The sequence below is a fragment of the Chrysemys picta genome, chromosome 3 (genome assembly GCF_011386835.1).
Source record: "Chrysemys picta bellii isolate R12L10 chromosome 3, ASM1138683v2, whole genome shotgun sequence".
Taxonomy (NCBI): Eukaryota; Metazoa; Chordata; order Testudines; family Emydidae; genus Chrysemys; species Chrysemys picta.
This window is the reverse complement of record NC_088793.1, coordinates 143335732-143357385: the sequence shown is the minus strand read 5'-3', so window position 1 is coordinate 143357385 and position 21654 is coordinate 143335732. Positions and strand designations below refer to the sequence as shown.

Below are 21654 nucleotides of genomic sequence, written 5' to 3'. Positions count from 1 at the left end.
ATTATGATTTTGGCCCTGACCAGCAGCCAGAATGTGAGTAGTCCCATTTTAGTCCTACAGCTGATCCATTCAGCTGTCCTTAGGTGACTTTCAGCCTGCATTTTTTCCACACTTAATAATATCGGCCCCAATCCAGCAAAGCACTTAACTACCATCATCGGAACAGATTTATATTTGCATCATGGGACTACGCAGGTGCTTAACATTTTTGCTGGATTGGGGATTTACATTATCATGAGTAAAAAATGCACTCTGAAAGTTAAGTCCCCAATCCAGCAAAACAGTGAAGCGCCTGCGTAGTCCCATGATGCAAATATAAATCTGTTCCCATGATGGTGCTTCACTGTTTTGCTGGATTGGGGCCTATATTATTAAGTATGGAAAAAATACACGCTGAAAGTCATCTAAGGACAGCTGAATGGATCAGTTGTAGGGCCAAAATATTCATGGAATGGTTCAGCAGCCACCTGTCATATGCTGAACTTTGAAATCTAACAACTATTCCCATAGCTTACAAACCTGTTATCTATTATATCAGCAGTCTCAGGATATTTCAGCTTCTGAAATTTCAGAGCTTTAAACATAAAGCTTTCCTGAAGCCTGGATATAATTTACTGTAAGCTGTCAAAGACAGACACAGGACCGTATTTTCAGCTCTGGTAGAATAGTTCTGATCTGGAATGGGGGGTGATGACAATGAGGCAAGCAGGCAGTTTTTATATTTTCATGAATCACTTGTGAGCTTAGACCCCTTACACAATAGAGCTAAAGGAACAGTGAGGAAGACTATTCTTGAACATGTTCATGAATTATAAATCAGGAACACTCATGTGAACTGGTTTTTGTTCACACTACAATTGGGCAGTGCCTATTAACACAAATGCCCATAGTCATATAGAAACAAAGGTATCTGTCCAAGAATACAAGTAGTATCTATACAGATTCCAATTACAAGTCATAAGAATACAGCTATATTAGTTGCTATACTATTGGCCTCTTGATGAGGAGAAAGATATCGAGTGCACAATGCAGAGGGAGATCAAAGAGGTAGCTAAGACTAATAAAAAATATTAGTGGATGACTTCAACTGACAGCATATAAATGGGTCAAAAGTCACAACAGAACAAGGTTTAGAGAGACAATTTCTCAATACCTTAAATAACTGCTTTTTGGAAAAGCTATTTTTACAATACATAAAAGGAAAGGCTACTCTTGACTTATTCCAAAGTAACACATAGAAGTTGGTTCAAGAAGTAACCAAAGTTGATCCACTAATTATACAGTAGTCACTACCATTTAAGTTCAACGTTTGGGGAGATGGGAGGGGAATTGCATCAAAAATTATAGTTATGCTAGACAGAGGAATTTGAAAACTAGGAAAGCTAATCAAAAAGAATTTATAGCAAAAATTAAAACTAAAATCCTTAGATTCAGTATCGAAGATACTTAAGAACTTCATAACAGAGATGGTATATACATTTCTTAAATAGGAAAGCAAGAAAACCCAGAATATTATAGGTAAGGTTCAAGAGGTTATCCAAACCAAATAGGCATCCTTAGAAAATGGAAATTCAAACCTAATATAGTCAAAAGAAAGAGCAATGACAATGTTGTGGATTTTGCTTTTTCAACAAAAATCAGAATTAGTAAGATTTTTTCTGTTTGTTTGTTTTGTCTGTGTGTTGTGAAAATTCCCATTTTATCAAAAAGTTTTTAAAAACATTTTGACTAAACATTTTAAGGAACTTTGGTACTTCCTCTTGTATTTCATAGTCAATCCAAAACAATTGACATCTTTAAAGGTCAAGTGAAAAAGTGTTTAACCAGACAAAGATACAAACCAAATACTTTTCACAGTTACATTGGTGTAATGCCATCAGAATCATGGAGTTAGTCTTGATTTATATCAGCATAGGTAAGAATACTTATTGCCTGATCCAAAGCCCTGAAATGAACAGAAAAACTCCCACTGAGTTTAACTGATTTTGAACCTGGTCTTAATAGCTATAAAACAGCCAATTTAAAAAAGAGTAGCCCTTTAAATGGTGAAGTTAAACAAGACAGAAGTAGGGGTAGCTTGGTTCCACCCTTCTTGATTCAGAATCCCCATATATACCTTTATGAGTCCTAGACAGGGAGTCAAATAAGCTAGGACTGGAATGTTGTGAAGAGAGTTGGCCCACACAAGGCTGTCGTCTTAAGAAGTGGTAACACTATAAGAGAAAATATTTGAGCCTCAGCTATAGAGTATATTATCCTATAAAACACAAATGAATTTCTAAGTGCACAGAAAATTGTAAATAGGAGCCTTGCTGCCAGGTATCCCAGAGCGAATGTTGAGGCACTTAGATTCTAGTATATCCACTATGTTTGGGCACAGAAGCACATCTCCTTCCACCATGTCCCAACTCTACCTCAAGCAATCATTTGGAAGTAACTTCATATGATATGATTCTTACTGAGTTTGAGAATGATCTGGACTATATTATATAAAACTGCTATTGGATTAAAGCATTGAAGATATAGTACCATGTTTGTGGCAGGTGCTGGTGCTTCTAACTGATGTTTTAATGGAGTGTAATGATAATAATTTACAACACACAAAATAAACAAATAGATTGGTTTTTAAGCAGAATATTTTTGTCAAACTTCTTTAAAAACTGCAACTATTTATGCAAAAGTGCTGCTGTCTGTATTAAAAGACACCTGTCCAAGGGGAAAGTAGTTTGAACTATATGCTTGAACCCAGTCAAATACCTAACACTAACATTTAAGGTGATATACAGTTAATTTCTCAGAAAGCTGTTATGAATTTCTGTAGCAGTTTTCCCAGCTCAAGAGATAATTAACTTTAAAACAAATGGAGTATAATAGCACTAAACATACTTGATGCAAATGTTTGCATGGAATTTTTTCAAACAAATGGAGTCTAATAGCTATAATTAAACTTGATGCAGAGTAAATTGGAGATAAGAATCAATAAAAGACTCAGTTTGAGATCTCGTCACTTATTGATTCATGAGCCATTTATCTCCTTCTACATTCCACATCAAAGCCAATTATCAGTTAATGAAATCACACAGATGCAGATCAGAAGTATAAAAAATATTAACAGGGTTCCCGAGTTGCCAAAGCTATACAATTTCTTAAAGTTGCTCACAAATTAGCTTAGTGATCTGGTTGTGACAGAATTTGCTTACAAAAAGGAGCTTTTTGTTACTAATCTAGGACCAGATTGTACTGCGGCTAATGCACCTGCACTTGGAAGTTAGAAGGTACAAGATGCTCCCTGTCTCCCCTGCTCTGGCTACCCATATTGTAGGTAACAGCACAAGAAGCCTCTGTTTAGTTGCTACTCCCTTTCCTGAACAGTTGGTGGACAGAAAATGCATGGAGACTTGGCCAGCACAACGGAGCAGACACACCTGAGGAAGTAACCTGTTAGTTTTATAGCTAGCAAGGATTACTACCTTCTATCTCCAAACGAGGAGCTAACTAGAAACCAGACTGTGAGTGCATCAGTCTAGTACCTGGTCTGGCCTTGAGGCAGTACAACTATATGCTGTTCTTTCCACAGGGCTTGTGGAAAAGATATAATTTAGCCTCTAGCATGAGTTACTGCCTGGCTCTTATGAGGGTGCACAGTGGGGAGGGAGATCATAAGAAGCACTGTCTACCTAAGAGCCAGGAAAAGTGCAGCTCCTTCACTCTGAGAAGTGCAGCAACTGCTATATTACTTTGCTGGAGTGTGTGGTGCCCTGAATGGGTGTAGAAGGGAGCAGGCAAATGGGAGGCAATGGCTCCGCTCACCCATACACCAACCAGCAGAGGAGTTGCCAGAATGCCTCCAGGAGTTCATTGGGGTAGCACTGCTCCACTCATCCCATTAAACAGTGCCTAATTTACACAACTGATACTGGAAGTATGAGTATTATCTTTCATCTTTAATATTTAAAATCTTTAATATTTTTGTTCTAGCTCTAAAAAAAAGTATGCAGCCCCTAGTGACTAAACATATACACACTGAAAAGTGTGAAGCAAGTGAATGCATTTATTAGGTATCGGGGTACCCGTGTTAGTCTGTATCCACAAAAACAACAAGGAGTCCAGTGGTACCTTAAAGACTAACCGATTTATTTGGGCATAAGCTTTCGTGGGTAAAAAAACACTTCTTCAGGTATTAGCATTCACTTATTTTCAGCTTCCTACGTTTAATTTGTCTTTGCGAAAACAAAACCTTCAGCATATTAGTAAATATTTTTTCCAAGCCCCTTTGAATTAAGCTTTGAAAGGAAGAATCTGATACTTAGTTTGTTACATGCCTCTTGAAACAATGAGATACAATTTAAGCATGACATTTAAAAATGTAACCTTTAAAATTCCCACGTATGTGCATATGATAAAAATGTCTAGGGGAAAGGAACAAGGTCTCAGGGAACTTCATTTTACAATTACGTTTGTCTCCTGTCTAACCATATAGAGATCATGAACCTATTTTTGTTTGTTATTCAAGCCCTGTAGAGAATTATCTAGAGTTAACTTCTGTAAAAAATCCTAAGAGACCAGCTTTGACTAGTAACTGTAACGGTAGGGATTATTAATAGCTATGGAGGAATTCATTTGGCCTACTTTTAAACCAACTTGGAAATCATTGCTTTGAAACTCTGTCTTGAAGTGGGTTTTAGAGCTTGTACCTTTGAATCATAACTGTATTCATACACTTACCACCAAATTCTATATATAAACGGTCCAACTGTCCAAACGTGCATGACTTAACTGGCCTGATTTTTAAGAGACGCTGACCACCCACAGCTGTCATTACACTTCAATGGGAGATGCATGCTCAGTGTCAATGAACTGTGATGAAGTCAGGAGCAAGGAGAACAGAGAAGCTTATAGGGCGTTGAGGGGAGCAAGGTGAAAAATTTGTATATAGTGCTATCTCTGAAGTAACTAGCATAGTTAATACTATTCCCTTATCCCTAGTTTAAATGTACAGTATTAACTCTGTGAATACCTTCCAGCACACTCAGCACCTCTGAAAACATATCAGATCTTTACATGCCTAAATGTGGATTTAGGTATCTAATTTTGTGTGCCCAGATTTGAACAGCTGGGCTCACTTCACTGTAGTCACAGTGCACTGCAGTTTTTGTGTGCATGAAAAATAACTTCACAGTAGATGCAATACATGTCATTTGTTTTGTAACAGAATGTGATTCAAATGGAAATGCTAATGAAAAATTATAACTATTGAAGTACTATATTTGTAAAGGCTTTTACTGGCAGAAAATTAATACTATTCTTAGACAGCCTAACTAAGAATTTACAAAGGGTTGCCTGTTTAAATATTTTTAATATAATGTTCTTTTACAGCTTTCTTTGTAAGTGGGGAATAATTTGTTTTATAGTATATTGTAATGATGTATGAATTCTCTGCTAGATACACAAGTCTGAACAAAGAACAGATATTAGGATAATCTGTACAATGGAGAAATACATCTGCTTTTATAGTGGCAAAAGCATAACCACTTTACAGATGAGGTGCTAATGTACTCTAGTTACTAAGTAATACGTATTATTGAGTGACATAGCGTCCAATTTGCTACTCAGATACAGACACCTTTTCTGCATCTCTCTCAAAAGCAATCAGAAGTGAAGCATTTCCAGTCACATTATGCTAGAGTTAAGTAGAATAAAATGGCACATTCTGCAGATCAACATCTGCAGCCTCAGTGACAACTGTGCATTCTGACATAAAGCCCTGCCCACCCCTCATGGCTTTTGCATCTCCTGCCATTCCTGAAAAAAGCCAATACACCAAAACCAACAGAAGTGGAGGATGTTCAGCATATCACCAGGAATGGGGCCAAAGAAACTGAGCCAAATTCTGCCCTCAGTCACATCCATGTTAATCCACAGTAACTCCACTGAAATCAGTTGTTCCTGCATATTTTTACAAAGGTTAAACTGGTAGTAGAATTTGGCCCCGCCTCTTCCACTTGAGGTCAACCAAATACTCTTTTGTCTAGCACACCCAAACAGCACTAGCCCTGATTTATCCCTACACTTGTACATGTTGCAGTTCCAGAAGCATAAATTCATTGCCATCATTTGGAAAGCAAAATTACTGTCCCCTGCCTCCAACCAGCAAAGATAACTGGATCATATCATCAAAAGAAATTATGCCTCTGGGGAAAGTGATACACAGTGAAAACAACAACAAAAAAGCAATACCGAAGACTTTGAATTTATGTGGAATCCCTTCAAAGAACTTTTGATGAGCTGAGTTCCAGGACAAACAAAGAGAAAAATAAAGGAGATTGGACCAATGCTCGACACCTCCCTTAGGAGACCGCTGAGATGAGACGCCTTGAATACCAGAACTGGAATAATTTTAAGATTCTCAAAGTCTCACAGAAAATGGAGTGAATCCTCCATCTACTGACCTCTTTGGGAGCAAAAAAGGTGCAGCAGAACTGGCTTTGCTTCCCAGAGGGAGGCAGGATGTCAGGAACAACTAGTCAAAGAATCTACCCATCCACGTACTGCAGAGCTGTCCTTGTACCGCAGCATGCAGGCAGTTTGGAGGGCAGACTCAGATAGAGCAATGGTGGTGCCAGTGGATCTAAGACTACACAGATCCACTGTTCATTTCCCTTCACAGAGGGGGAGAGCCACAACTGCAAATTCTGATGTAGATCTGAGGCAGATTACTGGCCACACAGGAGTGGGTGTGTGTGTCACTTCTGTAGCTTTGTCTCCCCTCCTTTACTCCCAGCAGATGCCTTCCTGCTGGGACTCAGTGAAGATGGGTCTCCATGGAATTCTCTGGGTAGGACTGAGAGCAGGAAAGGATTGAGCAGGGAATAGCTCATTGCTCATGCCAATACTATTCCATGCTAACCCAACAGATACATGTCAATGAACCTCCACTACTAAGCAGCTGTAGAGGGTGCCAGCCTGACCCCCGCACACTCCATATGCCAGGACTTGTGAGGGGGTCCTCAGGAGGCAGTCTTATGGTTATCTCTACAGTGCCTATGTCAGGGGGACCTTATCTTGGCTGAATCAGGGCTTTTGGGGTCCCTTTACACTGCTCTTGCTCTTTTCCCCAGCATAAAGAGGCCAGAATGGGGGTGAGGATCTCATATGCTGTGTTCAGTAGTGGTCATCCCATGACAAAAAAGTTGTACCATAAAGAGAAGGGCAGTTTCAGGTCTGGAAAGACAGAGCTAACCTTTTCAAAAGCGGCCACTGATTTTGTGCACCTCTGTTTATGGTTTTCCAGCCTGGGAAGATGTCTAAATTTAGGCAATGAAAAATCAAGGGACTTCATGTCTGCACCTACTTTTAAAATCTGAGCATAACTGATTAAGAGGATTGGAACTATTCTGTTTAGAGAGGCAATCAATAGGAGGTGACATGATAGAGGTCTGAAAAATAAATAATTTAATTATTCAGATTAAAACAATAAAAAGATGCCTATCTAACATTCTATCATAAAAAACACAATGAAGTCCCAACAGCACTAAGTAATTATTTCCATCAGAACTCAGTGGGCAAACATCTACAAAAACTTTTTTCCACCCTTTCACCGTTATGGGAAAACATACTTTCATTTGTTTTCTGAAAACCTTCTCAATGAGATGTCTTTTGTATCTTGCCCAGAAGATCACCAAAGGGCACAGGTTCCTTTTTACCTTTTCTCATAATGCTACAAAACTGAAAGGCAACCAAGTAAAACTGGCACAAGAAAGTATTCTTTACACAATGCTTGATTAGCTTGTTGAACTTATTCCCAACCCAAATATTTGAGGTCTAGGTTTGGAAAGATTTCCAAAAAAGGATTAGACATTATGGGAGTAATGAGAACAGGCACAGTTACAAACAAGAACATGGGATTATTAACCTTCACGCTTTAGGACATCATCAAACTAATAGCTGCCTTGGGTTAGGAAGAAACTTTCCCCATAAGCATGTTATTGTATAATTGTGAATTATACAGATTTTACACCTTCCTCTAGAACATCTGGTATTGGTCATGCTTGGGGACAGGATACTGGATCAGATACATCATTAATCTGATCTAGTCTGGCAATTCCTGTTACCATGTTATATCTCTTTGACATAAACTAACTATTAAGAATTTCACAATATTTGGTCTCCAAGGCGAAAGATATCTCAAGTGGAGTCACCAGCCACTGCTCCCCTTTGTTCATTTTCTCTTTTATGCACATGCTGTAAGCCAACAGATTGTCTAGAATCAGAGGTGTTACATTTAACTAACAAGATAACAGTGACAAGAATAGATTTCTTGTTAAACTCAAAGGGTTTTGCTCAGATTCTAATACATTAGATATTGATGCACAAGGGCAAGGTTTTCTAATGTAAGTTTGTTACCTGTTTATATTTTGCAAATAATTTTATTTCTAAATATATTACATTTATTACAGTTTCCTTATTCCTGTTTCACTTCTCAAAAATGAAACATACATACATATAATTGTAGAAAGTGGAAAGAAATCTATAATGTTGTGTATTGATTATTAATACTTAGGAACTTTTATACTAGGGATATACTAATAAGGACAATAAAATGCTACTCAGATCTATATGTTTTTTATTTAGGGGAGTTAATTAAGTGATAAACTTAGGCCTGGTCTACACTAGGCGTTTATGTCGAAGTTAGCGCCGTTAAATCGAATTAACCCTGCACCCGTCCACACTGCGATGCTATTTAGTTCGACATAGAGGTCTCTTTAATTCGACTTCTGTACTCCTCCCCGACGAGGGGAGTAGCGCTAAATTCGACATGGCCATGTCGAATTAGGCTAGGTGTGGATGGAAATCGACGCTAATAGCTCCGGGAGCTATCCCACAGTGCACCACTCTGTTGACGCTCTGGACAGCAGTGCGAGCTCGGATGCTCTGACCAGCCACACAGGAAAAGCCCCGGGAAAATTTGAATTTGAATTCCTTTTCCTGTCTGGCCAGTTTGAATCTCATTTCCTGTCTGGACATCGTGGCGAGCACAGCAGCACTGGCAACGATGCAGAGCTCTCCAGCAGTGATGGCCATGCAGTCTGTGAATAGAAAGAGAGCCCCAGCATGGACTGATCGTGAAGTCTTGGATCTCATCGCTGTGTGGGGCGATGAGTCCGTGCTTTCTGAGCTGCGATCCAAAAGAAGGAATGCAAAGATCTACGAGAAGATCTCTAAAGACATGGCAGAGAGAGGATACAGCCGGGATGCAACGCAGTGCCGCGTGAAAATCAAGGAGCTGAGACAAGGCTACCAGAAGACCAAAGAGGCAAACGGACGCTCCGGATCCCATCCCCAGACATCCCGTTTCTACGAGGCACTGCATTCCATCCTCGGTGCTGCCGCCACCACTACCCCACCAGTGACCGTGGACTCTGAGGATGGGATACTGTCCACGGCCGGTTCCTCAGACATGTTAGGGGACGGGGAAGATGAGGAAGGAGATGAGGAGGGCGAGGCAGTTGGCAGCTCTCACAACGCTGATTTCCCCGACAGCCAGGATCTCTTCATCACCCTTACAGAGATCCCCTACGAAGCGTCCCCAGCCATTACCCCGGACACAGAATCTGGTGAAGGATCAGCCAGTAAGTGTTGTAAACATCTAAACATTTATTTTTAACAAAACAGGAATATTAACAATTAAAAGAATGGGTTGTTCATGATTAGTGTGCCCTAGGCGCTTAACGGTTTAGTAAGGGGCAGTGCAAGTTTTGAAAAGAAATCTAGCAATGTCCGGTTTTCAGTGATTGTCCTGCACAAGCCGCTCTACTGTGTATTCCCTGCTACTGCAGCTACAGTAAAATGCGGTCTATATGTGCGGGGATAGAGCAGTAATCCTCCTGGGACATCTCGATGAAGCTCTCCTGGAGGTAACTTGAAAGCCGTTGCATGAGGTTCTTGGGGAGAGCGGCCTTATTGGGTCCTCCGAAGTACGACACGTTGCCGCGCCACGAGATTATCAGGTACTCGGGGATCATTGCTCTGCACAGCAGGGCGGCATACGGCCCTGGTCTTTGGAGGCTTTCCCGGAGCATTCTCTCTTTGTCGCTCTCGGAGATCCTCATCAGGGTGATGTCGGCCATGGTGACCTGCTTTTAATTAGGTAGGGGAATGTTAGTGTTGGGACTGCTTTCCCGTTCCTTTACAGAACTGTCACCGCTGGTTTGCAGCCACGCGGTGGAGGCGGGAGAGGGGCAGCCGAAAGGGATCGTTCCCGGGGACAGCCGCGAGGGGGTGGGACAGGGGCAGAGTTCCCGCTTGCCGGATTGCTGGCAGCAGGGACTGACATTGATTTAAATGTGAAATGAGGCCAGTGGTAATATAAAAGTTTTAAACTGCCACAAGTGTACGGCTTACCATGTCTGCCTGCAACAGAAATTCCGTTGTGCTGCCTCGCTTCTCAAATGTGCTGTTCAAGACCCCAGGCACAGAATGCGAAGGCCGAGAATTCGACCTTGTGCTGAGTGCGCATGTGAAAGGTGCTGTGCATGGTCTTGTTCACAGAGAAAGACTATGTTCTTTGTTCACAACTACATTTATCTTTCAGAGGAATTCACTCCCTTTTTCCCATTTCCACAGCCCCGTCTGCGACTGTCTCACAACCTAGCCTGGAATCACACTCCCAGAGGCTAGCGCGGATTAGGCGTAGGAAGAAGAGGACACGGGAGGACATGTTCTCTGAGCTTATGGCCTCTTCCCAAGCCCAGGCAGCACAGCAGACCCAGTGGCGGGAGAACTTGACCCGAATGCACCAAGCCAACATGGATCGGGAGGAGAGGTGGCGGCAGGAAGACCAGCAGGCGACTCTAACGCTGCTTGGACTACTGAGGGAGCAAACGGACACACTCCGGCGCCTTGTGGATGTTCTGCAGGAACGGAGGCAGGAGGACAGAGCCCCGCTGCAGTCCATCTCTAACCGCCCTCCCCCGCCACCAAGTCCCATACCCACCTCACCCAAAGTGCAAAGAAGGAGAGGCGGCAGAGTCCCTGCTAACTCTCACTCCACCCCTGCAGAGAGCTCTAGTAGCAGAAGGCTCTCATTTCCCAAAATTTGAAAAGTTCTTTCCTTCCCGCCTGACACAAGCCCACGTCCAAGTTTCACCTCCCAATGCCATGTGTAGTTGATAATAAAAAATTCGTTTCTGTTAACTACTGTTTCAATCATGTTCTTTTGGAGGAGGAGGGGAAAGGGGGTTGGAAATTGGACAGGACAGTCTCCTTTGGCAGGGTACATAGTCGGGGGCAGGCACAGCAGCAGGGCACATACACAGTGCAGTGATGCAGTGACTAGTTGCCCCGGTTAGTCTGGGAGGTTGTTTTGATGTAATGTTGGGGGGGGTGGGTTGCTCTGTGACTTTGTGGCGGGGGAGGGCAGTTACAGATCTTAAGCGCCGGTCCTTAGACAGGATCACAGAGCCACACAGCATGGGATCTGTAACCGTCCTCCCCCTGCCACAAAGTCAAATAGACCTCCCATACACACAGTCCCGATCAGGAGGGGTGACAGGCTCCGTTGAAACAAGCATCCCACCGCAGCGGAGCCTGTCAATCCTTGAGTTTAGAAGCTGCATTCGCATCACAACACTAGACCCGCCCCGCACCACAGTCTGCGTCCCAGTTTTAAAAAATTCCCGCTAAAACAGTATTAAAGAAAACGGTGTGCTTTAACAAAGTAGAACTATTTTTATTTCGACACGTGTGTTGGAGGGGGGGTGAAGGGGGTATGTAACTGGATAGGATAGTCAACATTACCTGGGTAAAGAAACGGGGGCAGGTTTAGCTTCTCAGTACACAAACTATAAAATCACAGGTTACCCTGCTCACTCAGGAACTTTGCTTTCAAAGCCTCCCGGATGCACAGCGCTTCCCGCTGGTCTCTTCTAATCGCCCGGCTGTCTGGCTGTGAGTAATCACCAGCCAGGCTATTTTCCTCAACCTCCCACCCCGCCATAAAGGTCTCCCCCTTGCTCTCACAGAGATTGTGGAGCACACAGCAAGCTGCTATAACAATGGGGATATTGGTTTCGCTGAGATCACAGCGAGTCAGTAAGCTTCTCCATCTCCCCTTGAGACGGCCAAAAGCACACTCCACCACCATTCTGCACTTGCTCAGCCGGTAGTTGAAGAGTTCTTTTTCAGTGTCCAGGGCGCCAGTATAGGGCTTCATGAGCCAGGGCATTAGCGGGTAGGCTGGGTCCCCGAGGATGACTATAGGCATCTCCACATCCCCAACAGTTATTTTGTGGTCCGGGAAGTAAATACCTTGTTGCAGCCGTCTAAACAGACCAGAGTTCCTGAAAACACGAGCGTCATGAACCTTGCCCGGCCATCCCACGTAGATGTTGGTAAAACGTCCCCTGTGGTCCACCAGTGCTTGCAGCACCATGGAAAAGTATCCCTTTCGGTTAATGTACTGGGTGGCCTGGTGGTCCGGTGCCAGGATAGGGATGTGAGTTCCATCTATGGCCCCACCGCAGTTTGGGAATCCCATCGCTGCGAAGCCATCTATGATCGCCTCCACGTTTCCCAGGGTCACTACCTTTGGCAGCAGTACATCAACGATTGCCTTCGCTACTTGCATCACAACAACCCCCACGGTAGATTTGCCCACCCCAAACTGGTTCGCGACTGACCGGTAGCTGTCTGGCGTTGCAAGCTTCCACAGGGCTATGGCCACTCGCTTCTGTACACTCAGTGCAGCTCGCAACCGGGTGTCACTGCGCTTCAGGGCAGGGGACAGCAACTCACAAAGTTCCAGGAAAGTTCCCTTCCGCATGCGAAAGTTTCGCAGCCACTGGGATTCATCCCAGACCTGCAGCACTATGCGGTCCCACCACTCAGTGCTTGTTTCCCGTGCCCAGAATCGCCGTTCCACGGCATCAACATGACCCATTGCCACTGTGATGTCCTCGGCGCTGGGTCGCCTGCTTTCTGACAGGTCTGTGCTACTCTCAGACTTCAGGACATCACCGCGGTGCCGTAGCCTCCTTGCCTGACTTTTCTGCATCTGCCTCAGGGAAACCTTTATGATAAGCTGCGAGACGTTGAGAGCGGCCACAACTGCAGCGATGGTCGCAGCGGGCTCCATGCTCGGAGTACAGTGGCGTCCGCGCTGTCAATGACTGGAAAAGCGCGCGAACTGTTTTCCCGCCGGCGCTTTCAGGGAGGGAGGGCGGGAGTGATGGACGGATGACGACAGTTTCCCAAAAGCACCCTCGACTCATTTTGTTACCCAGAAGGCATTGCCGGCTACACCCAGAATTCCAATGGGCAGAGGGGACTGCGGGAACTGTGGGATAGCTGACCACAGTGCACCGCTTCGAATGTCGACGCTATCACCGTTAGTGTGGACGCACAAAGTCGAATTACTGTCCTTAGTGTGGACACACACGTTCGACTTTGCAATATCGATTACAAAAATTCGATGCAAGTAAAATCGAACTACTCTCGTAGTGTAGACAAGGCCTTAGAAAGCTGAAAAAAACAATCATTAAAAAGTGTTTAAGGGAAGGATCCCCCTCTTACACTGGGATTTGTTGGGCCAGATCCTCTGCTAGTGTAAAGCTATAACTCCATGGACATCAGTGATTTACATCAGCTGAGGATCTTGCCTATGATGTTGCATTTAGACCCTGATTCAGCAGGTTACTTAAGTACATGCCTAAATTTAAGCACACAAAATGACTTGGAACATGTTTGAAGGAAAGCACATGCTTAAATACCTTGCTAAATCAGGGCTTCAGACAGCAATGCAGACTTTGAAATAGACTGTGTCCAAATGATCAAAAGAGGTTTTACAGTGCTTTTAAACCTGAATGGAAATTGAACCACATTCCAGAGGGCAGACAATACCTGAAAAAGTTGAAACAGACAGTAAGAAGTTTCCCAAGATGAAGGATGATTGCTTCCTCTTGGTAGGATTCATTATTCAGTCTGCATATTCACCAACTGAAATAACTGCCTCAACTCCAAATGTGATGATTTCAGTGAAGATACAACTGGTATTGAAACCAGAATCAAACCAGCCCCACAGGAAGGCTGAACCAGATGTCAGAGTCACCAGGCAGGCAGCCAGCTGAGGCAGGAGCAGGCTGGAGCCAGGCTGACAAGTATGGAAAAAGGCACGGGTATGAGCACTAGCAGCCTACTGAAACTACTGGCAATAGAAATGCTCCTGCCCAGGTAGTGACACTGAACAGGCTAGAGAGACCCCTTTCTTTAGAAGCCTATATACCTGCCTAAGCAGGTGCAGGTGGGCAGGCTGGATTGGTTGAACCCTAGTTGAATGGCATGGAATAGGGCCTATCACAATACATGTAAATAATTGCCTCTGATAAATCATCACACTTTCTAGTTCAGGGATGTCTCATCAGGCTCATGCTCAAGAGTAATTTAGGCTTACGCGGACTCAGAGTATTTACCACAGGCCCTGGAGTGGAAGAAGGAGGATACAAGGGTCACAGAGCTACCAGAAATTAGATTGATTTTCCATGGGAGCCTTAGTACCATTTAAGAGGAAGCATAGAAAAGGAGGTAGAGAATGAAATAGACAGTCCAGTGGACTAAATATTACTAGAATTTTTATTGGTCCTCAGATATTGAAAAACACACTTATCAGAAGGTGTCATTTTATAAAGTACCAAAGTGACTTAATATCCACTGACTTCCAGTGGGATTTGGGCTCTAAATGATTTAGATACTATTGAAAATAGGACTTAAGTGCTTTTGAAAATATTACCCAAATCCAATAGATTGAAAGCTACAGCCTTTGATTTAAATGTTTCAAGAGTTATTCTGTGCTGAGCCTTCCCCTTCTCTTATTTATTATAATGGCTTGAGAACATGCATATGTTGCAAATGTACTGCTAATTTTTATACATTTTAGGCTCAGTAATTATATCTGGAGTGAATGCAGAATTCACCATATCACTGACCCCTTCCTCAACTTTTCTTTTTTTAGGTAGAGCTGATTGCTTACAAAATTCTAAAGCAGCCAGTTATATGAATATTTAAAGGTATGATCATAATACCACAAAATAGAGCTATGGGTTGCTGTGCATAATCAACCCACTATGTCTCTCTAACTCTGTTAGCAGAAGATAGGATATTTCCCCTATTGATCAATACAGTACATAAACAAATATCTGTCCCAGAACACTCAATGGTTATCTAATTGTTTATATAGAGTAACATTAGTTATATTAAAATATCCAACTCTCTTTTTGAAATACACACAAATCCTATAAGAAAGGAAAGTCTAAAGAAGGGATAACAAAAAAGTGTATAGATGAGTAGCAAATGTTTCACACTTCAAACAAAAGTGTTGAGCCTTTGATGGTGAAGATAAAGAACTAGTGACATGTTCGCAAGGGCTTTCTTTTCATCTTTGTTTCTCAGACTTTTAAAAAACAAATTCTGAGGGGATGAGTGACATATTTAAGAACAGATCATTTTAAAAAATAATAATAAAAACCCAGGGATTTTAACTTTACATTGCAGGGGTTAAGACTGTTAGTTCATGTGCTCCATTTCTCTATTGACACAACGTACATTTCCCTAATGCAATGTCAATTCTAAATTTAATCCTATACTAACTATGAATGGGACTGAACCAAAACAACCTCAAAAATTAAGGTGGGTTGGAATAAAAATGTTTACAGTTGGCCCCTTCCATTATAATGGGCTGAACCAAAACACAGTACCTAACTCCCTCATGCTTTTGGGAGGGTCAGCATATAGATCAAGATTTTGGAGTTTTTCATAGGTTCATAGATTCCAAGACCAGAAGGGACCATTATAATCATCTAATCTGACCTCTTGTATAACACAGACCATAGAACTTCTCCAAAATAATTCCTAGAGCATAACTTTTGGAAAAAAACATTTGTTCTTGATTTAAAAATTGTCAGCGTTGGAGAATCCACCACAACCCTTGATAAATTCAAAGGTTAATTACTTTTATGATTAAGCATTAGCACATATTTTCCTGTCTGAATTTGTCTAGCTTCAACTTCCAGCCATTTGATTGTGTTATACCTTTCTCTGCTAGGCTGTAGATCCCATTACTAAATATACATTCCCTAGGTCAGTACACTTAGTCTGTTAACAATCCCTTAACCCTTTTCTTTGTTAAATTAAATAGATCGAACTTCTTGTTTCTATCACTACAAGGCATGATTTCTAATCATTTAATCATTCTTGTGGCTCTTCTCTGAACCTCTCCACTTTATCAAGATCTTTCTTGATTGCAGACACCAGAACTGGACACAATATTCTAGCAGAAGTCACATTAGTGCCCTACACAGAAGCAAAATAACCTCTCTACTCCTGTTTGAGATTCCCGTTTATGAATCCAAGGACTGCATTAGATCTTTTGGCCACAGCATTGCACTGGGAGCTCATGTTTGGCTAATTATCAACCCCCACCCCAAATCTTTTTCAGAGTCATTACTTCTCGGGATAGATTCCCTCATCCTGTGAATATTGCCTACATTCTTTATTCCTAGATGTATACATTTACATGTAGCTGTATTGAAATGAATATTGTTTACTTGGGTCCATTTTACCAAATGATCTAGATTGTTCTGTATCAGTGACCTGTCCTCTTCATTATTTACCACTTCGCCAATTTTTGTGTCATCTGCAAACTTGATCAGTGAGGACTTTGTTTTCATCCTGATCATTGATAAAAATGTTAAATAGCATAAGGCCAAGAATCTATTCTAGTGGGACCCCACTGGAAACACATCTGCTCGAGAATGATTCTCCCTTTGCAATTATATTTTGAGACCTCTTAGTTAGCCAGTTTTTAATCAATTTAATGTGTGCCATGTTAATTTTATTTTGTTCTAGTTTTTTAATCATAATATCATGCAGTACCAAACCAAATGCTTAACAGAAGGCTAAGTATATTATGTCAACACTATTACCTTTATCAACTAAACTTGTAATCTCATCCAAAAAAGGTATCAATTCAGGTTGACAGGATCTATTTTCCATAGACTCTCATTGGTATGCATTAATTACATACCTTCTTTTAATTTTTCATTTAACTGAGTCATGTATCAGCCAATCAGTTACCTTACCCGGGACCGATGTCAGGCTGACAGGTCTATAATTACTTGGTTCTGGTTTACCTTTCTAAAAAAATGGCACAACTTTAACTATCTTCCAGTCTTCTGGAACTTGTGCAGAGTTTTATTGAAAATCAACCTAAAGGTCCCATGAACTCCTTAGCCAGATATTTTAAAATTATGGTGGCAAGTTATCTGGATGAGCTGATTTAAACATGCCTAACTTTAGTAGCTCATGTTTAACGTCCTCCAGAGATGGAAAGAGTGCTATCATTACATTATATGATGCAACTATATCGTGTTTTTTCCCCCAGATACAAAACAGAAATATTTATTGAACACTTCTTCCTTTTCTGCATTATTTTTTGATAATTCTACCATTTCCATCTAGTAATGGACCAATACCAGAGTCAGGATTGGTTTTTGTTCTTAATTTTGACAGGGTGTGAGTAGTTTAGGCTGACTCACCTCCCTGTGCACTTGGTAAGCATCCCCACATGAGATAAATTAAGTAGATAATTGGTCAAGGATTGAATGATTAAATGAATTATCTAGGTAGCTCAGCTCATCATCTGAGGAGAGCTAAAAGAGAGATGGGAGGGACAAGGAGAGAGGGTTGGGCTGGAAGGAAGGGTTAGAGAAGCCCAGGATCTCAGACAAGTGAGCTCTCCCTGCTTTCACCCTGTGCCTAGGGAGAATATAAGAACCTTCACCTGTGGGGAACTTGTTAACACTATAAATAAAGCATGTGGTGGTGAAATTGCCATGAGTTCTGTAAGAGGATTGTTTGCAGAGAGGAATCCAGGATGAGGGAACCCTGCTCTGTGATACTAATATTTTTTAAACCAGTATGGCCTTCCTGGAGTGTAGGATTGTGGTTTTGGGGGCATCTGGTAAGGTGTTCTTAAATGATTCCCCATTATCAGTCACATTTTTCTGATTTCTTCCTTCAGCTGGTTTAGCTGTAATTGTCTTCAGCTTTGTGAAATTGGCCCTATTAAAGCACCAGCTATATATATATTACAGGTCTGGACTTCTGCTTGCACATTATAAATATGATCAAGTCATGATCACTTGTACCTAAGCTACCATTATTTTTTAGTTCTGTGCTCAGTTCCTCTTTATCTGTTAGGACAAAGTCTAATATAGAATTCCCCCATGTAGGCTGCAACACTTTTTGAGTTAGGAAATTGTCATCTGTAATCTTTACACCTTCCAAGAATGTTTTATTACTGGCAGCATGAGACCTCCAGCATAAAACTCAAATTGAAGTCCCCTATAATCACACAGCTTTCCTTCTCTCCCCACCCCCCAACACATTATAGATGGTGTGTAAGGAGGTGGTGATCCAGTGCTTTAACGTGATCTGGTGGTCTGTAGCAGGCAGCAACTAATACCCCCATCTTGTGCTTTGTCATCTCTTAGTATGTAGATCCATAAGCATTCAAGATCATTTTCTTCTGAGTTATCAGTGACTTGGAAACAGGTACTGCCGTTTTTGACAAAAAAAGTGCTGCTCTTCCTCCCCTTTTGCCCACTTGATTCTTCCTAAATAGATTTTTAACATTCCAATACTGTGAGTCATCCCAGCAGGTTTCAGAAATACCAACTAGATTGAATTTATGCTCATAAATGAGCAATTCCAATTTCTCTTCTTCGCTTCCCAGGATCCTAGCATTGACATATAGGCAATTAAATGATTTCTTCTCTTCATGTCCTTTGGTTCTTTGATTAATTTTGTTCTCAATGTCTCGATTTTGTGCTGAGTGCTCATAGCTTTCCTCTTTTTACCTTCCCCTTTTGCTATTAGATTAACAGCCTCCTGACTACTCTACCAATCCTGTCCCTGAGGAGCTTGGTTTCCTTTCTATGGAGGTGGAGGCTATTCAAACTATACAGCTGTGTCCCCATAGAATGTGAACCAACGTTCCACAAAATCAAAGTACTCCATCCTACACTTCTTATTTAGCCAGTGGTTCACTTCCAGAATCTTCAGCATTCTATCTTCCTTTGCTCATGGGATAGGAAGGATCTCAGAGAAGATCACTTGGACTTTCTTCTTCAGCATATTTCCGAGTTCCCTGAAGTAATCTATTATCTGCAAGGTATCGTGCCACACAATGTCATTAGTGCTGATATAAACCCTCACCAACGAATCCTTGCCCATCCACTTCAGAAGCTCATCCAGTCTTAGAGTGATGGTTCATGTCTTGACTCTGGGCATGCAGCAAACCCATTCTGGTGCCCACCTGTTCCTTGCAGAATGTCCTTTTCAGCACATCTACCAATATAGTACTAACAAAAAAAATATACTTATCCATGTACAAAAAATGAAATTTGACTTGTCCTGGATATACTCACAAGGGGAACTGGAAAGTAGGTCCTTGGATCTCAAATCCTTTCCAGCTCGTTGACCTTTTATAGTATCTGGATATTCTACCATTAGGCAGAGACCTATTCTCTCTGGCATTCAGAACAAGACAATCCTTCTTAGTTCTAGGCTCACATCTTCTATTCAAGATCCTTTCCCAGCATAGTCCTCCTGCTGCAGTTGGTCTGTACATCCTATTTCGAGAAAATGTCAGCTACTGCTGTTGCAGTATGGTGATAATTTTGGAAACAGTGATTGATTGTGGTAAATTTCACCTCCTTCCCCTCGCTAAGGTAAGCTTTGAAGTTATATGGGAGGGAGGAAACACAACTTTTAACAGGGACCTCATCATAAGTAGGAAGGCACTACTACTACAATGTGTGTCTGTCTGTCTATTGATCTTGGGTTCATATATAGCACTCATTACTCTAGAATCTGAGCACCTCAGTGTTTTGGTGTATTTACTATTTTTCTATAATACACTGCAGTGCTGTTCATCCAAAATATCTTGGAGCCATTAAGAACAAGAAGGAAAAAAGAAAAGAGTCTAAAAAAATCTGTTACTTAAACCCAGCATGGATTCTGATTTATTTTGTCTTGCATTGCAAACTACCTCTTTAGTTTTAGGAGCCCAATTAAAGACATTCCAGATGTTACAAAATAATGAACTTTAAAAAAATTAAGAATGTAATTACTTCTACTATGTCAGCTGTAAGAACTGTTGTTGATATGCATAACCCTTAATTAGCTAAGAATTTGACTGATTAATGGATCAGATAAATCTGTTAATTAATGCACCACAGAAGGTTCAGTTTAAGGCTATATATTCCAATACTTTTACAGGCTCTTTCCTTTTCCAGTGTAGGTGATGTACCCTTTCAAAAATACAGCTTTAACTCCATATCTTTGGTGTCAAAGGGCACCTCTCTTTCTTTCACAAAATGTATGTTTATTTGTATAACCAGTGGGAGATGTTAGGCTAAACTCACATTGGGGTCCTAGATATATAAAAAACCCTAATTTGAATGAAAAGTAATGAGCTTTGGAGTCACATATCATATCATCATCATCATGATTAACAGTGGAAAGACTTTTGTAATACAGGTAGGCATTTGCTTTCTTTTTATACTCAGATTTTCTCTGGAGTTATTTTTCTGCAACTTTTTTTTTTATTAAAAACTAAGACAAATTGTGAGGGACCAGATTCTAAAAGATGTTTTGGTGCCTAGCACCCGTTGAAATGAACCTAATACAGGTGCCTAAATACTTTTCATGTTCTGTGCCGAGGTCCTATTTAGTGCTACACTGTGGCATGTAGCCAATGGCCTCAGTATGGTGTTCTGTGGAACCACATCTCCCCATGAAGAATTCTGGGCGTGTTTATGCTTGAGAGTCCCCATGAGCACATTGAGACAGTGTTCAGTTCTAATCGCCCTATCTCAAAAGGACAAAGAAGCAACAGAGGAAGTTCACAGACAGGTGACAAGCATGATTAGAGGCATGGAAGCAAATTCCCTTCAAAGAGAGAGTGCCTGGCAGTCTTCTAGCTGTTTAATTCAGTGGTATGTGTGGCACAATAACATTAAACACAGCAAAAAATCCACACAGCTATTTCAAACTACACTTGTCAACTCCATTTTTTCCCCTCCCGCAGTCACTTAAGAGAGATGAGCTGGCGGATTCTAAAACATACTTCTCTCGCCATATGTGAGCCTCCCCTGGAAGCACCAGAATGCCTATTACAATTATGTAAAAATGCAAAGTCATTAGTGGCTCTCTCTCTCAAACACTTTCTCAGGTAAACAGAGGCTGGCTTCTACCTACTTTGTTCTGTTCATCTATTGCAGAAGCAGGCATCCGCAGGTCTCACAAGGGATAAAGCAGAGTACCGGGATGACTATGATGGGATCAGCCTTTTTCTGCCATATCCAGCCATGTGCTACAGTCTTGTTTAAAGAATTATACACAACTTTCATAGATAAACAGATTGTGATGAACAAAAGCACTGCAGCGAAGGCCAGGGGATAGAAAACTATGGTAATCTACCATACTTAGCCTATTTTCTGATGTACATGGGTCAGTCAGTTAGAAATCTGCCTGATGTTTCCTGCTGTGGATTGAATGAAAGATGGGGAAATGTTTATGACAGTAGGGATGTGGATCTCT

The 21654-nt window shown here is 41.5% G+C and overlaps 1 protein-coding gene across 1 annotated transcript; it reads left to right on the top strand.

Moving 5' to 3' along the window:
* Positions 1-9052: 9052 nt before the first annotated feature.
* LOC135982444 (uncharacterized) lies at positions 9053-11193 on the top strand. The gene is made up of 2 exons (XM_065589197.1): positions 9053-9629; positions 10624-11193. The coding sequence occupies exons 1-2, from the start codon at positions 9053-9055 to the stop codon at positions 11097-11099; spliced, it is 1053 nt and encodes a 350-aa protein (XP_065445269.1). The 3' UTR covers positions 11100-11193.
* The last annotated feature ends 10461 nt before the right edge of the window (positions 11194-21654 follow it).